This window comes from Bos mutus, chromosome 3, assembly GCF_027580195.1.
Source record: "Bos mutus isolate GX-2022 chromosome 3, NWIPB_WYAK_1.1, whole genome shotgun sequence".
Taxonomy (NCBI): domain Eukaryota; kingdom Metazoa; phylum Chordata; class Mammalia; order Artiodactyla; family Bovidae; genus Bos; species Bos mutus.
Window position 1 is genome coordinate 58120238 of NC_091619.1, and position 24152 is coordinate 58144389.

Here is a 24152-nt window from a genome sequence, read left to right on the forward strand (position 1 = left end):
AGTGAAGGGCCTTCTCTTTAAGAATGATACTCTGGGATCATGATCAGAAAAACTTTAATTCTGCTCTAAGAAGGATGGTTTCAGGTTCTTTAATATCACTCTTAAAAATCCAGATTTCATAACCTATTTTCTGTTGAAGGATCATGTTACTTTTATGGCTAAGCAAAATAAGATGAGTTTTGCTGGCTATTCTGGAGGAAGAAATTATACCTTACAGTTGCTTCAGTTTTTAAAATTTTCCTCCCCTTCTTTTGATCAGAAGAAATATTTCTCCCCTTGCGATCTTGAGTTATGGACCCTGATAAATGTTCAGCATGACCCCAGTATAGTGATTATAAGCTTCTTAGGGGAGAGAGGTCAGTAAACACATCCTTTATTCCTTGCCAAGTTCAGAACCATTTGAGAGAGAAATGTAGGAGCATTACAGATGATCATCAAAATGTAGCTTCATTACTGAAAAAAGCTATTGAGAGACATGATATAGATGAGAGTCACGTGTTTTCTAATGTTGAATTCTAGAATTAAGTGTATCCATCCAGTCAAAGACAGAACTCTATCAACCCAAACCTTCCACTAGCACTATCCATAAAGTCTTATTCTATTAGTGTTGGGAGGAGAGCAAGTAAAAATGCATTCTTTCTGCAGGTAGGCTGATACAAAAAGAGAAAGGGGCTGAGCCAAGCCTGACTGGCTCCTTCTTTTAAACCTGCAAATCAAATAATTTACTTCTGGTTAGAGCCCAGAAAATATATATTGGTCAAAGTTTTACTTGGAAACACAAAGAGAGAGAAACGAACACATCCCTCCAGGTGGCTCTAGTGATAAGGAATCCGTCTGCCAATGCAGGAGACGCAAGAGACGCAGATTCAATCCCTGGTTGGGAAGATCCCCTGGAGGAGGGCATGGAAACCTGCTCCAGTATTCTTGCCTGGAGAATTCCATGGATAGAAGAACCTGGTGGGCCCCAGTCCATAGGGTCACCAAGAGTTGGACATGACTGAGTGACTGAGCACATCTAATATCAAGCTATTAAAGTCCAAGTTAATGTCAGTTCAGTTCAGTTCAGTTCAGTCGCTCAGTCATGTCCGACTCTTTGCAACCCCATGAATCGCAGCACACCAGGCCTCACTGTCCATCACCAACTCCCAGAGTCACATTAATTTTAAAAAATGGGAAAAATGGCTACACATTCTTTCCCTTGTATATTAGGAACCTATAGCATTTTACTTTATATATAGGAGTCAATTAATTTGATATTTATTAATAGATTGACAGAATTCCAGTAAACTCTTCAAAACTCTAAAGGATGATGCCATCAAGGTGTTGCATTCAATATTTCAGCGAATCTGGAAGACCCAGCAGTGGCCACAGGACTGGAAAAGGACAATCCTCATCCCAGTTCCCAAGAAGGTACACTAAAGAATGCACTAACCATCAGATAATTGTACTCATCTCCCATGCTAGTGAGGTCATGCTTCAAATCTTTTATGCTTGGTTCAGCATTACATGAACCAAGAACTTCCAGACGTCCAAGCTGGGTTTAGAAAAGGCAGAGGAGCCAGGGATCAAATTGCCAACATGTGCTGGTTCATAGAGAAAGCTAGAAAATTACCAAAAAAATCTATCTCTGTTTCATAGACTACACCAATATTAAAAAAAACTAAGATCATGACATCCAGCCCTATTACTTCATGGCAAATAGAGAGGGAAAAGGTAGAAGCAGTGATCAATTTCCTCTTCTTGGGCTCTAAAATCATTGCGGATGGTGACTGCATCCATGATGCAGCCATGAAATCAGAAGATGTTTGCTTCTTGGCAGGAAAGTTACAACAAACCTAGAAAGTATGTTGAAAAGCAGAGACATTACTCTGCCAACAAAGGTCTGTATGGTCAAGGCTATGGTCTTTCCAGTGGTCATGTACGGTTGTGAGAGCTGTACTGTAAAGAAGGCGGAGTGCTGAAGGATTGATGCCTTCAATCTATGATGCTGGAGAAGATTCCTGAGAGTCCCTTAGACAGCAAGAAGATCAAACCAATCATCTTAAGGGAAATCAACCCTGAATATTAATTGGAAGGACTGATGCTGACGTTGAAACTCCAGTGTTGTGGTCATCTGATGTGAACAGCTGACTCGTTGGAAAAGTCCCTGATGCTGGGAAAGATTGAGGGCAGAAGGAGAAGAGGGTGTCAGAGAATGAGATGGCTGGATGGCATCACTGATGCAAGGGACATGAACTTGGGCAAACTTTGGGAGATGGTGAGGGGCAGAGAGGCCTGATGTGCTGCAGTCCATGAGGTCACAAAGAGTCAGACATGATTGGGCAACTGAATGACAATAACAACAATAGATTGATAAATTGTATTTATAAAGTATACCTATTAAAATATAAATTTATATTTATAAGTAAGTATAAGTATAAATAGAGGGATTCCCTGGTGGCTCAGATCGTAAAGCGTCTGTCCCAATGTGGGAGACCAGGGTTTGATCCCTGGGTCGGGAAGATCCCCTGGAGAAGGAAATGGCAACCTACTCCAGTACTCTTGCCTAGAAAATTCCATGGATGGAGGAGCCTGGTGGGCTATAGTCCATGGGGTTGCAAAGAGTCGGACATGACTTCACTTTCACTTTCACTTTCATCAGTTCACTTTCATAAGTATGCCTAATATAAATAATGGAGAGGGTATAGCTAAATATTTCATGAGGAAATATATATTTGACTAATTTATCTGTAAAATTAGAACATAAAGCTCCCATCAGTCATGTTAATGGACCATCTTTATCTTGACCACACATCTGCAGGATATTAATATTTCTTAAGAATATATTAAAGGTATATGTGGCTTAAAGGTATATGTAGCACCTGTTACATGGAAGAGAGTGGCCTTCAACCTTGCAGTCTCAGAAAGATAGCAATTTAATAGACATACCAAGAACTTCCCTTGGAGAAGGCAATGGCAACCCACTTCAGTACTCTTGCCTGGAAAATCCCATGGACGGAGGAGCCTGGTAGGCTTCAGTCCATGGGGTCGCGAAGAGTCAGACACGACTGAGCGACTTCCCTTTCACTTTTCACTTTCATGCATTGGAGAAGGAAATGGCAACCCACTCCAGTGTTCTTGCCTGAAGAATCCCAGGGACGGCAGAGCCTGGTGGGCTGCCATCTATGGGGTTGCACAGAGTTGGACACGACTGAAGTGACTTAGCAGCAGAACTTCCCTGATGGTCCAGTGGTTAAGACCTCTCGCTTCCAGTGCAAGGGGCATGGGTTCCGTCCCTGGCCAGGGAACTAAAATCCTGCATGCTGTGTGGTGTGACCAAAAAAAGAAAAAAAAAAATAGCCATACCAACTGAGAAGCCATTTCTCAGAGGTGGACTCATAACTAAGCAAATCTAACTGATATTCACAGCTGGATCATTAAATCTACCTCTGTTTCTATATCTGTATGCATATCTATATCTATATCCATGTATCTAGGATACTAGAGTCAGTATTTCACTATAGCTAGCCTTATTTCAAAGGCTTTGGGATTGCCAAACAATTTTTAGTCTCAGCATCTCTGTATTTCTATCTTTTATGTACTGAGCCTTCATATAAGCTCATTTTTGTGGCTAAAGTCATTTTTTAAATCTCTGAGTTAGAGCTTCTGCCTTTAGCAGTAGAGTACTAGGTGTTCGGACAAATCCTCCCTCTGATGTTGACAGGAAAAGCTGGACAAAATACCAACAAAACATTTGCTGTGAAAACATCGGAGAGTCAAAACCAGGTACTTGTTAGTACTGAATAGTGCTTTTGACAGACACTCGGACCTAAAAGAAAAAAGTAGGAGTTCAGGACCTGTCAAAGATTGGGGCTTTGATAAACAGCATAGATTCCTACATGTAATAATATCCCAAACATTTTGCAAAGCAAAAGTTGACAGAATTACAGGGGAAAATATACAAATCTACAACCATTGAAGGAGATTTTAATATATATTTCTCAAAAGATTTAAAAACGAAGAAAATTTTAACAATATGATTAACAGATTTAACTGTCACATAATAGTGAAGTCAGTCACCTCAGAATACAATATAGTAAGCATACCTGAATCTTTTATAAAAATCAACTAGTGGAATGATGAAACATCCAAAAAATTGAAATCATGCAAAGTATCATCACAGGCCTTTAAAAGTAACAAAATCCATCCTTTTTGGAAAGATAAAAAATAAAATCATTATGTATGTAAATGTACTTAGGTAACAAAAATATTAGAAATAAAAACTTGCAGTATGTACATAAATCATTATCACAGGGAGACTTATAGACTTAAAAGAACATATTAGGGAGTGTAAGGCAAAAATTAAATGATCCATCATCTTGAATGATGACATCATAACTTTAAAGTAAACCCAAAGAATACAGAAAAAGGAAATAATAAAAACAAGAGCAGAAGTTAATAATATAATGAAGCAAACAGAATAAAGAAGATCAACATGGCAAAAGTGGGTTTTCAAAAAGACTAATAAAATTGATCACTGTTGGGACTGATCAAGAATATAAAAGAAACAATTAACATCAAGAATAGAAATAGAGATAACTACAGATACTACAAATATTAAAAATTTCATGCTGATAAATTTGTTAATTTACGTTAAAAAATTCCTTGAAAAACACATACTACCAAAATGACACAAGACAATATAGAAGGCTACCGATACCAAAGGCTACCATACCTTTGATACTAAAACCTGACCAGGACATTAAGGCAAAGGATAATGAAAATTCAGTCTCACTCTTGAATATAGATGCAAAAATCTTACATAAATATTAGCAAAATGAACCTAGAAACCTTAAATAGGATAATGTATCATGACTAACTTTTGTTTATTGAATCTATTTAAAGGTACAATTAAAATTAAAATGTGATCAGTGTAATTTTAGTAGAATAAAAAATCATTTAAAATACACAGACAAGTCATTTGATAGAATTCAATATACATTTTTGCTTTAAAAAATGAATAGCAGGTTAAAAACAAAAGGGGAATCCCTTAATCTAATAAAAAGTAACTACAAAACCCCTACAAGCATATACTTAATGGTGAGATGTTGAAGGCTTTTCTTTTGAGAAGAGAAACAAGACAAGATTACCTATTAACTACAACTTTTGTTTATCATTATACTTGACCTGGCTTACTCAAGGAAGCAAGTCAAGAAAGTAAAAGGCATTGGATTTGAGAGAAAGAAATAAAACTCCTTACTAATGGTTGTGATGACATTCATAGCATTCATAATCTAAATAACTCTACAGATAAATTACTAAGTAAACCTACTAATTTTGATGAAATCAAAATGTGAATAAAATCAATATTTTTTCTATATCAATAACAAACAGATTAGATAAAATGTCATTTTTAATAGCATCAAAGAATAACCAATACTTCAGAATAAAAGTAACAAAAACATGTAAGACCCTTATGCAGAAAAATGTAAAAGATGTAAAGTTATATGTAAAGTTATACCTTATATTGATATTGAAATCAATATCAATATGTCATTTCTTCTCAAATAGTTCTTCATATCTATAAATTCAACATATTCCTTACATAAATCCTAACAATTTTTTTGCAGAGTGAAGAATTTGACTAATGTTTGTTCTAACATTTATACAAAAAAACAAAGGGCCAAGAATAGACAAGATATTCTTGAAATAGTAGGATTGATTTACTACAGTGTACTCAAAATTATAATAAAGCTATAGTGTCTGAGAGAAAAAGTTGGCTTAAAGCTCAACATTCAGAAAACTAAGATCGTGGCATCCAGTCCCATCACTTCATTGCAAATAGATGGTGAAACAGTGAAAACAGTGGCTGACTTTATTTTTTGGGGCTCCAAAATCACTGCAGATGGTGATTTCAGCCATGAAATTAAAAGACGCTTACTCCTTGGAAGGAAAGTTATGACCAACCTAGACAGCATATTAAAAAGCAGAGGCATTACTTTGACAACAAAGATCCATCTAGTCAAGGCTATGGTTTTTCCAGTAGTCATGTATGTATGTGAGAGTTGGGCTATAAAGAAAGCTGAGGGCAGAAGAATTGATTCTTTTGAACTGTGGTGTTGGAGAAGACTCTTGAGAGTCCCTTGAACTGCAAGGAGATCCAACCAGTCCATCCTAAAGGAAGTCAGTCCTGGGTGTTCATTGGAAGGACTGATGTTGAAGCTGAAACTCCAATACTTTGGCCACCTGATGCAAAGAGCTGACTCATTTGAAAAGACCATGATGTTGGGAAAGATTGAAGGCAGGAGGAGAAGGGGACGACAGAGGATGAGATGGTTGGATGGCATCACCGACTCAATGGACATGAGTTTGGGTAAACTCTGGGAGTTGGTGATGGACAGGGAGGCCTGGCGTGCTGCGGTTCATGGGGTCACAAAGAGTCGGACACAACTGAGAGACTGAACTGAACTGAACTGAAGACAATGCACTAGTACCAAAAGGATGGACAAATAGACCAATAGAAGCACTCAGAAAGGCCATGGACTTCCCTCATAGCTCATTTGGTAAAGAATCTGCCTGCAATGCAGGATAGACTCGGGTTCAATTCCTGTGTTGAGAAGATCCCCTGGAGAAGGAAATGGCAACCCACTCTAGTATTCTTACCTGGCGAATCCCATGGGCAGAGGAGCCTGGCAGGCTACACTCTATGAAGTTGCAAGAGTTGGACACTACTTAGCAACTAAACCACCACAGAAAGGCTATAAATAGACCCAAGTTTATATAGAGACTTGATTTATGACAAAAGGGGGACACTTATAACAAATGGGTTAACAGTTTGTTTAAACAAATGGTTCTGGGGCCCAAATAATAATAAAAAAAGAAACTTGAATTTACCTACACCATATACAAAATCATTTCCAAATTATTGAGTACACAGATGTGAAAGGCAAAACTAAAGATTTTGGAAGAAAATATAGGAGATTTTTTCATGACCTTGAGGTACGCAAACAGTGTAAAATATCAGACCAAGAAAGTACAGATTATAAATGAAAAGATAAACTTTACTATATTAAAATTAAGAATATATGTTTATTAGCAGACTCCATTAAGGTGAAAAAGCAAGCCTCAGAATGAAAGTTGGTATTTGCAATCTGTTTAACCTACAAAAGATTGTTATACAGACTATTTAAGAACTACAGATTTCTAAGAAGAAAATAGGAGACTCCATGGAAAAATGGGGAAGATACTTGAAGAGGCATTTTTAAAGGCAGTAAGTATTCAAAGTGTTCAAACTCGTACTCAGGGAGACATGAAACCCATCTTTCAGACTATGAGTTGTTGAGAATGTAGAGTAATGGAAACTCTTTCACACTGCTGATGATGGTGAGCATCATTACCTTTAAAAAAGTTTGGATAACCCACTAAAGTTTACCATTTTCTCAGTTATCTTATTCCCAATGATTCTAAGCAGAATGTATGCCCATGTGCATCAAGACCATATTAGAATCATCACAGTAGCATTTGCTTATAATGGCTAGAAATTAGAAATACCTAAAATGTCCTGGGTGTTCATTGGAAGGACTGATGCTGAAGCTGAAACTCCAATACTTTGGCCACCTCATGCGAAGAGTTGACTCATTGGAAAAGACCCTGATGCTGGGAGGGATTGGGGGCAGGAGGAAAAGGGGACGACAGAGGATGAGATGGCTGGATGGCATCACCGACTCGATGGACATGAGTTTGAGTGAACTCTGGGAGTTGGTGATGGACAGGGAGGCTTGGCGTGCTGTGATTCATGGGGTCGCAAAGAATCGGACATGACTGAGCAACTGAACTGAACTGAACTGAAAATGTCTATTCAAGGAAGAATGGACAGGTTTTGTAATGTCCACTCAATGGAATATTTGACAGCATTGAAAATGAACAAACTGCATGCATACACAGCAATATAGATGAGTCTCTAACAGAAATTGGGCAAAAGAAGCCACAGGCAAAGGACTACATATTTCATTTATATTTAAATTAAAAAAAAAAAACAAGAAAAACTGAATTATAGTATTACAGAATATGTACTTAGGTGGCAAACAGGAAGTAATTGCCACTGAAGTATGGATAGTTTAGTCACTCAGTCGTATCTGACTCTTTGTGACCCCCATGGACTGCAGCATGCCATGCTTCCATGTCCATCACCAACTCCCAGAGCTTGCTCTAACTCAATTTCCATTGAGTCGGTGATGCATCCAACCATCTCATCTTCTGTGATCCCCTTTTCCTCTTGCCTTCAGTCTTTCCCAGCATCAGGATCTTTTCCAATAAGTCAGTTCTTCGCATCAGGTGGCCATAGTATTGGACCTTCATCTTCAGCAACAGTCCTTCCAATGAATATTCAGGATCGATTTCCTTTAAGATTGACTGGTTGGATCTCCTTGCAGTCCAAGGGACTCTCAAGAGTCTTCTCCAACACCACAGTTCAAAAGCATCAAATCTTCGGTGCTCAGATTTCTTTATGGTCCAACTCAAATCCATATATAACTACCAGAAAAACCATAGCTATTACTGGATGGACCTTCGTTGACAAAGTAATATCTCTGCTTTTTAACATGCTGTCTAGGTTGTTCATAGCTTTCCTTCCAAGGAGCAGTGAGTGAGTGAGTGAAAGTCACTCAGTCGTGTCTGACTCTTTGTGAACCCATGGACTGTCCGTGGAATTCTCCAGGCCAGAATACTGGAGTGGGTAGCGTTTCCCTTCTTTAGAGGATCTTCCCAACCCAGGGATCAAACCTAGGGCTCCCACATTGCAGGCAGATTCTTTACCAGTTGAGCCACAAGGGACGCCCAAGAACACTGGAGTAGGTAGCCTATCCCTTCCCTGAGCTATCAGGGAAGCCCTCCAAGGAGCAAGTGCCTTTTAATTTCATGGCTGCACTCACCACCTGCAGTGGTTTTGGAGCCCCAGAAAATAAAGTTTGTCACTCTTTCCATTGTTTCCTCATCTAGTTGCCATGAAGTGATGGGACCGGCTGCCATGATCTTCGTTTTTTGAATGTTGAATTTTAAACCAGCTTTTTCACTCTCCTCTTTCACTTTAATCAAGAGACTCTTTAGTTCTTTGCTTTCTGCCATAAAGATGGTGTCATCTGCATATTTGAGGTTATTGATATTTCTCCTGGCAATCTTGATTCCAGCTTGTGCTTCATCCAGTCCAGCGTTTTGCATGATGTACTTTTCATATAAGTTAAATAAGCAGGGTGACAGTATATAGCCCTGACGTACTCCTTTCCCAATTTAGAACCAGTCTGTTGTTCCATGTCTGTTTCTAACTGTTGTTTCTTGACCTTCATACAGATCTTAGGAGGCAGGTATGGTGGTCTGGTATTCTCATCTCTTGAAGAATTTTCCACAGTTTGTTGTGATCCACATAGTCAAAGACTTTGGCATAGTCAATAAAGCAGAAGTAGATGTTTTTGTGGGATTGCCTTATTTTTTCTATGACCCAACAGATGTTGGCAATTTGATCTCTGGTTCCTCTGCCTTTTCTAAATCCAGCTTGAACATCTGGAAGTTCTTGGTTCACATACTTTTGAATCCTAGCTTGGAGAATTTTGAGCATTTCTCTGCTAGCATGTGAGATGAGTGCAACTGTGTGGTAGTTTGAACATTCTTTGGCATTGCCTTTTTTGGGATTGGAATGAAATCTGACCTTTTCCAGTCAGCTGTGACCACAGCTGAGTTTTCCAAATTTGCTGGCATATTGAGTGCAGCACTTTCACAACATTATCTTTTAGGATTTGAAATAGTTCAGCTGGAATTCCATCACCTCCCTTAGCTTTGTGATGCTTCCTAAGGTCCACTTGACTTCACAGTTCAGGATGTCTGGCTCTAGGTGAGTGATCACACCATCATGGCTATTCAGAAGTCTGGATAGTGGGTAAGTTTATGGGGCAGCAGTACGTGGTTCTGGGGTGCTAGGAATATTCAGTCATTTAACCTGGGTAGCAGTTATATGAGTAATCACTTTATAATATTCATTTACTAGATGTTTATTTTATGTACTTTTTGATTGAAAAGTTTTAAAAATCAAGTTATATACATGATACTATTTTGATCTTAGGTTAAGATAGCTTGGTACATCTATCTTAAAACAGGCATGGTCTTGCTAAAGAGGCTGATGTTGAGTGAGTACTCAGTTGTTCAGTTGTGTTCAACTCTTTGCGACACCATGGACTGTAGCCCACTAGGCTCATCTGTCCATGGAATTTTCCAGATAAGAATAGTGGAGTGTATTGCCATTTCCTTCTCCCGGGAATCTTCCTGACCCAGGGATTGAACCTGTATCCCTTGCATCTCCTGTCTTGGCAGGCAGACTCTTTACCGCTTTGCTACCTGGGAAGCAAGGCTGATGTTAGTAACACATAAATAATAATATTTCACCTATACGCACTATTCCCTTTGGTCCTTACTCTGTAATACAGGTGTGGCAGAAACTATTGGATTCTTTTCACCAGTGAGAAAACTGAAGCCCAAAGAAGTGAAATGGCTCATCCAAATCCATGTTGTTAGCAAATGACAAGAGGCAGGATTTGCAGTTAAAACCACAGTACAATGTTCTGGGTGTTATGTTTAAAATACAAAATAATAAGTGTTGGTAAGTATATTGAGAATTTAGTACTGGTTCAGAATGTAAAATGGCATGAGTGCTGTAGAAGACAGTGGCAGTTCCTTAAAAAGTTAAATATAGAATGACCATGAAAAGTATGAAAGTATTAGTCGTTCAGTTGTGTCTTACTCTTTGTGACCCCGTGGACTGTAGCCTGCCGGGATCCTCTGTCCATGGAATTCTCCATGCAAGAATACTGGAGTGGGTAGCCGTTCCATATGACCCAGCATTCCCCCTCCTAGGTACATACCCTGAAGAACTGAAAACAAGGACTCAAGCCAGTACTTGTACACCAGTGTTCATAGCAACATTATTTACAGTAGTCAAATGGTGACAGCCACCCAAATGTCCATCAGCAGAGGAATGGATAAATGAAATGTGATATGTTTATGTGTGTATTACTACTCTTTGCTCTTTTTGCATGTGTGCTCAGTTGGGTCTGACTCTTTGTTCTGTGCTTAGTCACCCAGTCGTGTTTGACTCTTCGTGACCCCAAATACTGCAGCTAAGCTCATCTGTCCATGGAATTTTCCAGGCGAGAATACTGGAGTAAATTGTCATTTCTTTCTCCAGCGTATCTTCCTGACCCAGGGATCGAACTTGCATCTCCTGCACTGGCAGATTGATTCTTTTATCACTGAGCTACTTGCATGTTTATTATTATGCCTATGTAAAATTGTAAATATAAATATAGTATTATATAAAATTTATAAATATAAAATATTATTCTATGTTAAAAGGTTATACTTAGTATAAAATACATTATACTATGTATAAAAATATAAAAGCATAAAAATATTATACTATGTAAAAAGGAATGATGCACCTTCAAAGCATGTTAAATAAGCCAAACATAAAAGGAGAAATATGGTATGATTCCAATTATGTGCAGTATCTAGAACAAATTTATTGAGACAGAAAACAGAATAGAGGTTATCAGGGACTGGGAGGAGGAGGAAACGGGAATTTAGTGTTTAATGGGTACAGAGTTTCTGCTTGACATGATGAAAAGATCTGGAACCAGGTTGTAGTTTTGGTTACACAACCATTTTACACAGCCAATATTACACAGTGTGAATATATTTACACTGAACATGGATACCTAAAAATCATAAGGAGTTTCATGTTATATATTTATTTTACCACAATCAAAATAGTTAAAAAGAACACAGCCTAAATAAAGTGATATAATTTATTTACCTTGTGTTCCCCAAACCAGGAAGCTGAGTTTACTCTGGGTAGGGAAGGGGGAGGTGTGGTCAGGGCTCCTGGATCTTTCTCCAGGAAAATCTCAGAGGTGTGTGTATTTTAAGTTTCAAGGTTAATTAACTTACCAGTCTTGACATGTTTCATGTTCTAGAGATTCTCCATGGTCAGCAATAAATTGGTACATGACAAACCAAACAATTCTATGTCAAATAGGAAGTAGATAAATGCATATTTTACATTTATATGATGGATATGTGAAGATGTGTATCCCTCATCTCAGAATTGAGGAGTAAGGGTATGTGTGTGAAACAAAGAGGATAGTTTGTGTTATTTCTTCTTGGAATGAGTTAGCTATGAGTTAGCTATATTTGTATTTCGAGAGTAAGCTACAATAGAAATAAAGCTGGAGACTTCACATATTTTTGTGCTTTAACAGACACTCTTTAGATACTATCTATAAATCCACTTTCTAGAGATTCTTCTTGCTAAAAAATCAAATTGTATTAACTTCATTGCAGAGAAAATTTAAAAATAATCTTTGATATTCAGCTACTGTGGGCTCTCCCAAGAGATCTTAATGGAGATATTAAGGCAAATAATCCATTGTGTTTCACTGTAATGCTTTAAAATATCCCACAGCCCTTGCTTTAGGGAAGCAAAGTGTTTCTTACAGTGTGATTTTATATGCTTTTTTACGTTCATACTGAATTTATTTTCCTTTTTACATCTTTAGTTTCATTTTAGCCTTTTCTGCTTCTATTAAAAGTTTAGTTTTGTGGCTAATATTTTTCTACTTTCTAAGTTTGTATACTTCATATTTCTGAAAAATAAATGTAATCATTGTATTTGTCAGTTTTAAAATTGGAATTCATACACAGAAATGGCAATATAGTATTTTTGGGGAGCAATAGTTCTGTAGTGAGACCAAATGGATCTTTATCTTGGCTCTAGTCACTTCTGTGACTGTGGGCAAGTCATTTAACGCCTGTACACTTTGGTGTATTCATCTATAAAATGGAGCTGATAATAATATATACCATGCTGCTGCTAGTGCTAAGTCACTTCAGTCGTGTCCGACTCTGTGCGACCCCATAGACGGAAGGCCACAGGCTCCCCCGTCCCTGGGATTCTCCAGGCAAGAACACTAGAGTGGGTTGCCATTTCCTTCTCCAATGCATGAAAGTGAAAAGTGAAAGGGAAGTCGCTCAGTCGTGTCCGACTCTTAGCAACCCCATGGACTGCAGCCTACCAGGCTCCGCTGTCCATGGGATTTTCCAGGCAAGAGTACTAGAGAATCATTAAAAATAAATATTTTTAAAGCAAGTATAATGGTGCTGGCACACACACACACAAATACTTTTTAAATACAAAATAGTGTTAAATAAAATAGTATAAGTTCACTGTAACCCTGGACTTTGTACTTTTATTTTTTCACCTGTGTAAATGAAAATCTTTAGCTCAGAAGGCAATGTGAATGTTATTGTAATGCCAATAATAACTATTGCTTGGAGAGTCTTTAAAAGAAAGTTGGTAAAAGTTACTATTTACTATAATTATTATCAGTGTAACCAGGATGTAACCAATTTTCAGTAGGAGAGAGAATAACTCTCAGGTAGTATGGAATAGTGCATTTTGATCAAACACCTTAGTTTCCTTTGCACCTTTGCCCTAGATAGGAAGGGCAGCCTGTTTTCTTTCAGAAGATATCAGATCAGTCATCATGATACACTAGCTCTTGACATAATAATTAATTCATATGAATTACCCAAGTGATATTAAGAAAATGATTTATATAATCTATGATGTGAGAAATCAATTATTTCATTATTCATCACCCATTGTGCACTTTTGATTTAATTTAGTTTGTTGTAGATTATTTTACTGCTCTATTAACATAATGATTTGAGCAATTATTTATAGTTTGTGATATTAAGTAATAGATTTAGGGGATATTATCAGATAATTCAGAATGAAATGATGTCTATGAATATTATGTGGAATTCTGCCATTTTAATCTGAGTGCTGTATGCAGTTTGATCATAATGAATTCGTATTCTTCTACAAAATTCATGTAACAACAATATATATGTAATTTTCCATTGACACAGAAGTTAGTAGTTACCAGTATTATTTAATAAAGAATTGGTAGCTAATAATATCTTTGGTCCTCGGTTTCTTCATTTGTCTTTGGAAGTATGATACTGTGGCTGGAAGATTCTACAGTCACATGAAGAAAAAAAATGATTTGATCTCTACCTTTGTTTCTTTTTAAGACTAATTATAAATCTCCTTCTGTTGTTACTTCTCTTAGAAATTTTTTATAGATATCTTTGTCTTGACTTTCTAGCCTGTCCTCATCATCATCTGGACTTAGGCTTTTAATAGTGATACTTGTGTTTGCTCATGTCAATTTCCTTAATCATTTCTCTCTCGACATATAGATTGGAATGGCCTAATGCCAATCAAAGGCTTTCCAGAGGAATAAGATTATACAGGCACACATTCTTATTTGCAACTCCTAAATCTCAAAGCTCTGAAAACTCAAACTAATAGAAATAAAATAAAAGTAACCCATTTATTGGCACATCTAAATTGACACAAAGTTGTTTATAGTCTTTTTCCAATGTATTGTGAATGTTTCTGCACTTCATTACAGAAATATTAATGATTTGTTTGCACAATGCTGCCCTAAGACTCTGATGAAGATGTTGCATTATATATAGTATATACACCGTATTGTCCTAAAATCTGGAATATTCATATATTCTGAAATACATTTGGGTGCAAAGGTTGCATGCAACCTGTAATCATGATTGTTTCTGGTATTCTGTAATCTAAGCACCCAGTAGTCTAGGAGTATAAAATTTATAATTTAGTTATAAATTTTAATCTTTAACTTTTTCTTTCAGATTAACTACAGTCATAATACATCAGTGATATATTATGAAATTAAAATCAATGGTTTCAACATCCTTGAAATAATTATTTTAATGTGGTTAGCCAAATTCTCATGTTACATTATGTTACATGTTTTTAAGAAATATTTGACTGGCTACACATATTATTTACAGAGATTATTAATGAATTCCAAATTAACATGAGTGATGTAAACAGTTTCCTAGCTTGTAAGTTCATGGCTCTTTATGGGATATCTTGGGATACTAAGACCACATTTTGCATCTATATGCAGCTCTTTAAGTGAGGCTTCATGACCCTTTCCTGCCTCCCCTCCTCAGGAGATGAAATCCTTTTATGTGGATTGCATTGTTACAGTGTCATTTCTCATGTAAGATGTACAAATTATTAACCACATAACACTTTAGTGGGAGATATTAATATTAATTTGTTTGTAAAAGTCTAATTTTTAAACTATTATTTTTAGGTATTTACTGCCAGGAAGTACACAATTCTTCATGAGAACACCAACCTACAACTTGAAATACAGTTCACCTGGAATGGCTCGCTCCAATGTTTTGTTTACATCCCGATATGGCCATTTGTGAAACAGAAGGGAAGATCACCATGGGTTATGCATAATAGCAATTCATATTTTCCCCAATTTAATATTGAAAAGACAGTGACCATTAACTACTGTTTTATGTATATATGACATATATGTGTGTGAAAATATGTACACACATGCACTCAGATAACACATATATTTATTATAATATATGAAAGAAGAATTAGCAGGAAACTGGATATAAGATTTAACCTAATAAACCATGTTAAAATTGTTTACACAAATATGTGAATGTCTAGAATTTGCTAGGTTTATAATTAATACCTTCCTACTAGAAATGTTATTTTTGCTGCAGAGTATATAAAACAGAATTGATCTTGAAGATCCCATTACAGTGTTAAATTATTTTCTAGATAATACTTTTGACTTAAAAAGAACTAATAGTATATTACTTTATTAATTCTCGTATATATCTAGTAGCCATTTAAAATGAAAACAAAAATTAGAAGCTTGGTGTTGCTTGATGATAGGATTAAGTATAAAATGGGTTTGTCATTACTGTAGCACACAGTAGTATGCTATTAATATTAAAAATCCCACCTGGATTCTCCAATATTTTTATTCCTCAGTGTGGGAATCTAGCTACTTGTGAAAATGATAATGTAAATGTTCAGTAAGGCTCTAGTAAGATCACAATACTGTCTAAAATGGAAGACAATCCAGTGGGTTAAAAATTAAACTTACTAGCTTATATTTTTACTTTTTATTGAGAGTCACATAAAGGGAACAGAAAATGGTGGTAATAGCAAAATCTTTCCATATGGTTTTTGTATCTTTTACCACTTATACCACTTACGTTTTCTTTTTTGAAAGTATACCTCTGATGGGTACATATGGTCAAATACAATTTCTTCTCTTCAGAAGGGGAAGAGCTGATATTTTAAACTTATTTCAATGTTACAGAATGAATATGTCACATTATTTTATAAGTCTCTCAATTTTGAGACCAACGTACATTGCAAAGACTAATACAGAGTTTCATATTGCACTATAGAAAGTCATCTAAATTATTACAAAAAGAAGATTCTGATTACTATTATCAGTCATGGATGTTCTCTTGAGAATTTCAAAAAAATCAAAATATAGTATGAAGTTTTCTTCTTGTCCAAAGTTATTATGCATAATTTTCATAGCAGTTTACTTCCTTTTTTGCTTACAGTTTCAAAAACTATGAGTGAGCTTTCAGTTTTCTATACAAATATAATAAATACCATGGATATCCTTCGAGACCGTGATATTCACCTTTTAGAATTTTATTTTAATTTCTCCCAGTAGTTTTATTTTTCACAGATGGTAATTATTTGCAACATTCATGAATGTTTTACCTCCTTTTACTATCCTGAAAGCTTTTTCCCGTAAATCGAGAAATGGTCCCAAAGCAGAAGGAGAACTGAGAGGGGCAAACTGGCCTGCTTAATTCACAAGCTGGATAACTGACAACCCAAGGTTGTAAGTTAGATATGTTTTGCTTTTAAAGCCATAATCTGAGGCTGTATTTGGATAAAATAGGTTCTTCCCTAAATTATTGCTAGTTACTGGATTCTTTATGACTACCAAACACTCATATTCCAATGGATACTCTTCCTTGGTAATTGCATCCCAAAGGAGAGTTATTGTCTTTGTGGGAAAAGAGGATAAGGATGTCAGGATGAAGGAAACCACAGTGTAGCTCTGAGTGTTTATGACACCATTTTGTGAATTCCTAAATATGTTTAGAATTTTGGAGAATAAATAATGCTGAAATTGGGATATTAATAAACTCATTGTAAGAATGATCAGCAAGTCGGCCTTTTCATGGAGCAATTTTAGTCATTTTTTGGGTTCAGATTCATGATTTGTTCATGAATGAGACACAGTTTCAAAGGTCTGATGTTTGACATCAGTCCAGTTTCTTGGCCACTCACTTGCGTTAGCTTAAATCACAATGGTGACTTAATTTGCTAGAGTGAAAAGAATGTCTAACATGTCTCCCCCTAGGAAAAAATATTTTAAAAAGAGTAACTTTACATATATGAAACTACCCAGTTAGTTATTAACAATCAAATTTGATTCCTCTAGCTACCCAAGTCTGACTTTTTTTGAGTGCTAGAATTTTCTTGCCCACATTTGCCTCTTTAGACTCATCTAGTTCTGATATGAGGAAGATGTGAATAAAAGCCATGTGCCCATTATTTATGTATACTACCTAGTACCCTGTGGACTATGGTTGTGTTCACGCTTATTCCTTAATGAGAAACTAAAAGACACAGTAATAAACTGTGAAAGTCTCTAGAGGCCATAGAAATGTTTTAGTAATATAAAATATTTTTTAGTTTTTATTATAAATTTTTTATTCATAGAGTTAAAATATATCAGTATAAGTGATAGTATGGGTCTGACTCTCTTCTAGGAGAGAACATACTTTTTTATCTGAAAAACTCCAGAAACTATTCAGTCTTACCAGAGTTTTTAATAGGGAGTTTGGTTTACTTGTGATGAAAGCATATTTTCATTCTGTCATTAAAAGATATATCCCTGATCATTCTGTGACTGATGCTTTCCAGAACTGTATATGATTGAAGTTATTCCAGAACTGTCCAAGAAGCAACCTTTTAATGTTAAATTATCATATATGAATATTGTATGAGATTGCAGATTAGTTTTCACTGTAATAATCCAGCATTGTAATAGTATTTGCTTCATGTATTCTGTTGAAGGAACTATTGTGATTCATATTATGATTATTAGCAACAATTTTTATTTTACCTTGCATGTATAAAAATTAAATTATAGTAGGATCAAATATGAAAATGGCAATAGGAATGTTAGATGCAAAGATCTATACACATTTTTTCATATATCTGAATTAGGTCTAAATACACAAAACTTTTTTAAGTTCTCCCCCTAAAACTAATATGAACCAAACTCAAGCAAAAAACCCCAGTCTTCTCATCCAATACTTACACACAGCTAGATGATAGTGGCTTGTAGACATCAAGAAAAAGATTTCATTCTAAGTCTTTTTTCATTAGAAAGTATATGATTATAGACTTTAGTTATCAAACTTTAAATTTCATGTTTTAATATAAATTAATCCAAATGCTTTCTTCTTTAGCATGACAAAGTCATTCCATTTAAAAATTCTCTTTAAATCTAAACTTCCACATTACTTGACATTTTCAAAAGTACCAAAAATTGATAGTTGCGTAAGCTCTATTATTTGTAGTTTTCTTAAAGCATTTGATTAATTCTTATATGTATATTCTTTAAAATATAATAGCAAATATGTTGAGAAGAGTGACAATAAATACCTTCCTTTTCTGTTCTGTAAAACTTTTTTAACATTTTGAGTCCTAGTTTACTTGGTCCTAAGGGTTAAACGATAAGAAGTGTAAGTACAGTTGTTCTATTCTTATGACCTGGTGATTTGTGAAAATTTCTTTTATCTTGAGATCGAGAAATTTAATAAAGCTTTCCAGAACTGAATTAGTTATCTAAATATTTTGGACAAGTGCTACTTACAAATAAAATTTGAAAGTGTATTAATCAAAATTTTATTCCTTACACTGGTTTTTTTCTTTCTTTTCTTCTTTTTTAAACTTCAAGTTCCATTTAAAGTTTTGACCTTTGCATGGACTAAGTCAAGAAAAGAGAAATTCTGCTTTTTAAAATATTGGTTTATAGTTGTATATTTTTGCCTCAGCAATAAATTGGCAGGTGACCAAAAATGTTAAATTAAAATTAATTGCACACTTTGAGATTGTTGCCTTTCTTAGTGTTTTTCCTTTTTGCCTTATTATGAGTTGGGTATATGGTATTGAAGGAAACTATGCAGGTAAAACAGTTTCTATTAACTGGACTGTATTAACTAAAAAGAGCTACACAAAGTTTTTACTTTATCCTCACCTGCCAATTTGAAAACTATTGGTAAAATCATTATTCAATAGGCCAATATTTTCTAAATTAGTAAGACTTACCTTACAAAAGTTATCAGATAATGCTGATATTTCTCTTTCAAAGACAAAAACAACAGTTTTAGTCCTGAGCTGGTTGGTTCATATAATAACTAATATACATACTACAACTTTGAATATTAATAGATTGGCTGAAGATTTTAGGTTTGAAGATTAGTTTGAAAGCAATACATTTGCTCCCGTGAATCATGATGCAGATTATCCCCATGTGTTTTACTGCCTGTCTATGAATGCAAATGTTGTTACAGAAAATATGCTTGAAATGTCAGCACAGTGTGCAGTTAGTATTGCATCATCATGCTTCAGCATGTGATACCTGTATGATGACATATTTCAACTACTCAGATATGTTACTGTAATAAAAATGTTTAACATAAGAAAGCTGCATATGTCATCAAATGCTTATTTCTGTTTCTCTCTCTCTCTCTCTCTCTCACACACACACACACACACAGAGTTTTAAGTAGTAGAAGAGACTGGTTCTCAATTAAGCTTTCAGGGTGATGAAACATATTTTCACAGTAAATTTCTTCTGCCACACTGACAATAGCACCGTGAGGATCACTTTGTGCACATGTGCTTAGTCATGTCTGAGTCTTTGCAACCCCATGGGCTGTACCCACCAGGCTCCTCTGTCGACGGGATTATCACGGCAGGAATACTGCAGTGGGTTGCCATTTTCTCCAGGGGATCTCCCCTGGAGACAGTCCCCCACAGGGATTGAACCTGTGTCTCCTATGGCTCCTGCATTGGAAGGCAGATTCTTTACCGCTGCGCCACCTGGGAAGTCAGGGATAACTTTACCTGCTATTAAAGTCAGGTCAAGTAAACAAAATTGGTGTCAGTTCCTCTCAGTTAGCTGAAAGGAGACTGGCCTAAAATTTATAAATGGCATTTTTAGTATCGTTGAATATGACATAGCATCTTTCTAGCATCATTAATTATGACAATAGGATTACTAACCCAAATAGAAGTACATCAGCATCTCAGCTATGATGTTACTTTTTTCAGGAATTTATAATTTTGTCATGATTAAAACACTGATACTCAATAAGAAGCATATCATAGTAGTCTTATTACCACTATTACTGTTGTCTATAACATGATTATATACAAAGAAATTGAAAAATCTATCATATGACAGGAACTTTAATGCATGTATACATTATTTTTTGAGTTGACAACAAGTGACATAGACATTGACTTTTTAAATATATTTTTAAAAATTTGTTCTTTTACAAAGTAAAAATATTCTGTAAAAGCTTTAAACTTTGAATTTTTTATTTTTTTTCAATGACAGATATACATGAGGCCAATGTGGTTAGTTTAGTATCTCCCTATTTTATCAAATAATTTGTAAGATCAATATACATATAGTAAATGATTGAAAATCTTTTAAAACTCTAAATAAGTCATCCTAAAATAATCTCTAAAAAAAGTGCTGAAGTCCCACTACTTTGGCCACCTAATGTGAAGAGCCAACTCATTGGAAAAGACCCTGATACTGGGAAAGGTAGAGGGTAAAAGGAGAAGATGGTGGGAGAGGATGAGATAGTTCAATAGCATCACTGACTCAATGGACATGAGTTTGAGCAAGCTCTGGGAGATGGGGAAGGGCAGGGAAGCCTGGCAAGCTCATGGGGTCACAGAGGCAGACATGACTTAGCGACTGAACAACAAAAAAATCTCAAGTGTTAGAAAAATTTGTGTAGTGCCTTAACACAAAATTATCACTTAGCTGTATTGTAGAAAGTAAGATTAATATTAATAGATCTTTAAACTGATTTATCAGAAAGTTCTCTCTTAATGACTATTCATATACACATAGAATATGGTGGTGAAATATAGAATATGGTGACAAAAATGTCCATCACCAGGGTCTCGTAAATGTGGAAAACATTGGGTGTATAAATGGGAATGTGTTTCTTTTTACTTCCAGAACTTCCCAAGAGCCTTTAGTGTTCTAAGATGCTTTAAGATTCCCCAGCAAGGGACTGGAACATACAGTAGTTTTTAAACTAATTTCACTATGGGATCTTTTATTGAAAGGCACCTCCCAGGACAATTCTTCTATTGACTAACATTTGAAAAACAACTACCAAAATGAAGTCATTCACTAATAAAGAAATCAGGCTATTTATTTATTTACTAAATATATACTGTGGTATAATTATGAACACTGACAAATCTAGTGCAAGAATTTACTTGCACTTGTCACTTGAGTATTTGGCCATTTCCAGAGAATATTTGACCAAGTATTTCAGCTGCAATGTCTTGACCTGAGAAAGATGGCCATACATAAATAGTCTTAATGGTAAACATGAGCTATATTAGATATTTGAAATGTAATCATGATATGAAAAGTAATATAAAATGCTTAAGATGTAGTCAGAATGTGATTCAAGTCTTTATGAGAAACTATTAATGATGTAGGGGCTTCCCTGATAGCTCAGTTGGTAAAGAATCCACCTGCAATGCAGGAGACCCTGGTTCGATTCCTGGGTTGGGCAGCAGTGCAGGAGAAGGGATGGGCCATCCACTCCAATATTCTGGAGGAGCTAACATGATAAAAGTTTGTCTTCACTGAGATTCTAACAGTACCCATCTGCAGATGATAAGAGCTTTATATAACAGACAATATATTAATACCTATAAGCCCTTGCTGGCCTTCTGAAAGAATCTTCTTATATAAACAAAAAAAAGGTCAGTTTGTGACTGATAGATTTCCTACAAAGCTAGAATTTATTTAAAATGTGTTACATTATTTGTGAGAAACAAAATTTATTGAGCCGTTTTTTCCTAGTGTTTAAGTTTTCCTTAAGCAGTATGTTAGACACTTCGAAAGCCTTCAGAAGTTATGTGTTTCAGTTATTTGTCCTTTAGGAAATATTGCCAAATTAGCCTCCCTCTTTACAAATATTGAAAGAATACTGCCATTCAGTATATTTAGGGAGTTATACACTGAATGGTACTATAATGACCTAAACTGAACTATTTTATGTAGTTATCAAAAATACTGAAACTTTGGCTTGGAAAGTAGTGTCTAGACTGTTGCACGGAAATGACACTCACCATTTTTATAGCTTTACAGCAAGGCAGCCTATAGTATTTTATGTAGTAATAGAAATATACAGTAAGAGTAAGCGAATTCCAGATTTTGTACTAAGAACAGGTGCAGATGAGCACAAACCACCTAAACTGGCACTGTTGTGACAAAAGCTTTCAAGGATAATAACAAAACTATGTAAATTTAGCCAAGCTCTGTTCTATTACAGATGCTGCTGTTTTTAGTGTTAGAGTAACATAACTTTTAAAAGATCAAGAAACACAAAATTTATTTTTTCAAACTGCAATATGCTGTTATCAGTAAAAACATTAATATATTGTTATATTTATAATATATCTTATTTGACGGAAAATATGTGGCAATGAAGGTGAAAATATATAGACTATATAAAGCTGAATACAAGCCTGAAACCTAAGAAAATACGATTTCACATAATACCTCATTTTCATTAAATGATGAAAATGTAAATTCAGAAAATCACTTAGGCTAAAAATAGGTATATCATCAAAACCTAATATCATTTTAACTCAAATTGGTATTTGTTCAACAAATGTTCTACATCATAATGTGATGTACAAAGGAAAACTCAAATTTGTGGAAGAAAATGAAGGGATTTTTTTAAAAGCAAATCTAGCTAATTCTGTTATGTTTTTGACTCTTTGAAACTGAAACAATAGTCTTGTTGCTGTGAAACATTTACTACAAATAAAGAATAAGTAAATTCCTTAGAATTAGCTTGGTTTTTTATTTTAGCCTCAGGTTTCTCAGTCAAAGATTACTTATATTTGTTTTTTCTTAATTTTTTTCCTGACTACTATTAATTTTTATATTTCATCTCCCTAGTTCCACTTATTCCCTTGTGATTATTTTCACTCTAAAAATACTAAGTAATCATTGCCTAGTTTGGTTGTTTTAAGTAAAACATCAAGTTCTTATCATAAATGTATAGAAAGAGCAAAGGCAGATTCCACTTCTGCATTATTATCTATACTTTGGATTGATATTTTTTTCCCCAGCATTTTGGTCCGCATAGTATCCATTTTCTCTGAGCAGCAAGTAAGTGGTTTCACTTCTCTCAGTTCTGTGGGTACTCAGAATCTCCAGAGAATGTGCATCCTGATAAACCATGAGAAGCCCACTTCTAGAGCTGAAATTTCTAATATTGATCTTATACATACTAGAATTTTTCACACCAGTTTGCACATCTGACCTAGGTACTTCATTATTAAATAGGGGATTATAGATTTCTTAAAGAACTCCATGGCACCATAACACCTTTCCAAGTAATCCCAAGGTTTGGGAAAATAAAATGAAGCTCCTTATATAGGCTGGAGTCTGCTTTATCATCTCCCTTAGCTTCTTCTCTCTCATCTATTGTCTTATTTACTTTTCTTGTGTAAGAGAACATCCATTGCAACAAGAAACAGATGGTGTGAGTTCCAATCCTGGTTCTGCTATGTGGGACAGGGTCTTCATTTCTTAAAAATAAATACTGATTTTATCTATGTGAGAGTTTTTTTGTGAGGAATATGCTGGGCTGCTGCTAAGTCACTTCAGTCGTGTCTGACTCTGTGCGACCCCAGACAGCAGCCCACCAGGCTGCCCCGTCCCTGGGATTCTCCAGGCAAGAACACTGGAGTGGGTTGCCATTTCCTTCTCCAATGCATGAAAGTGAAAAGTGAAAGTGAAGTCGCTCAGTCATGTCTGACTCTTAGCGACCCCATGGACTGCAGCCTAACAGGCTCCTCCATCCATGGGATTTTC

The 24152-nt window shown here is 35.5% G+C and overlaps 1 protein-coding gene across 9 annotated transcripts in view; it reads left to right on the forward strand.

Moving 5' to 3' along the window:
- Positions 1-19719, forward strand: part of TTLL7 (tubulin tyrosine ligase like 7) — a 151868-nt gene extending 132149 nt beyond the window's left edge. For 3 of the 9 annotated variants that reach the window (XM_070367782.1, XM_070367780.1, XM_070367783.1), the window contains 2 exons: positions 1342-1410; positions 15228-19719. In XM_070367782.1, coding sequence (XP_070223883.1) covers positions 1342-1410; positions 15228-15348 — 190 coding nt within the window. In that variant the 3' untranslated portion in view covers positions 15349-19719. Of the gene's footprint in view, positions 1-1267; positions 1470-10451; positions 15191-15227 lie in introns of those variants that run through there. The other 6 variants (XR_011463688.1, XM_070367788.1, XM_070367785.1 and 3 more) reach the window with 6 other exon arrangements.
- Positions 19720-24152: the final 4433 nt, after the last annotated feature.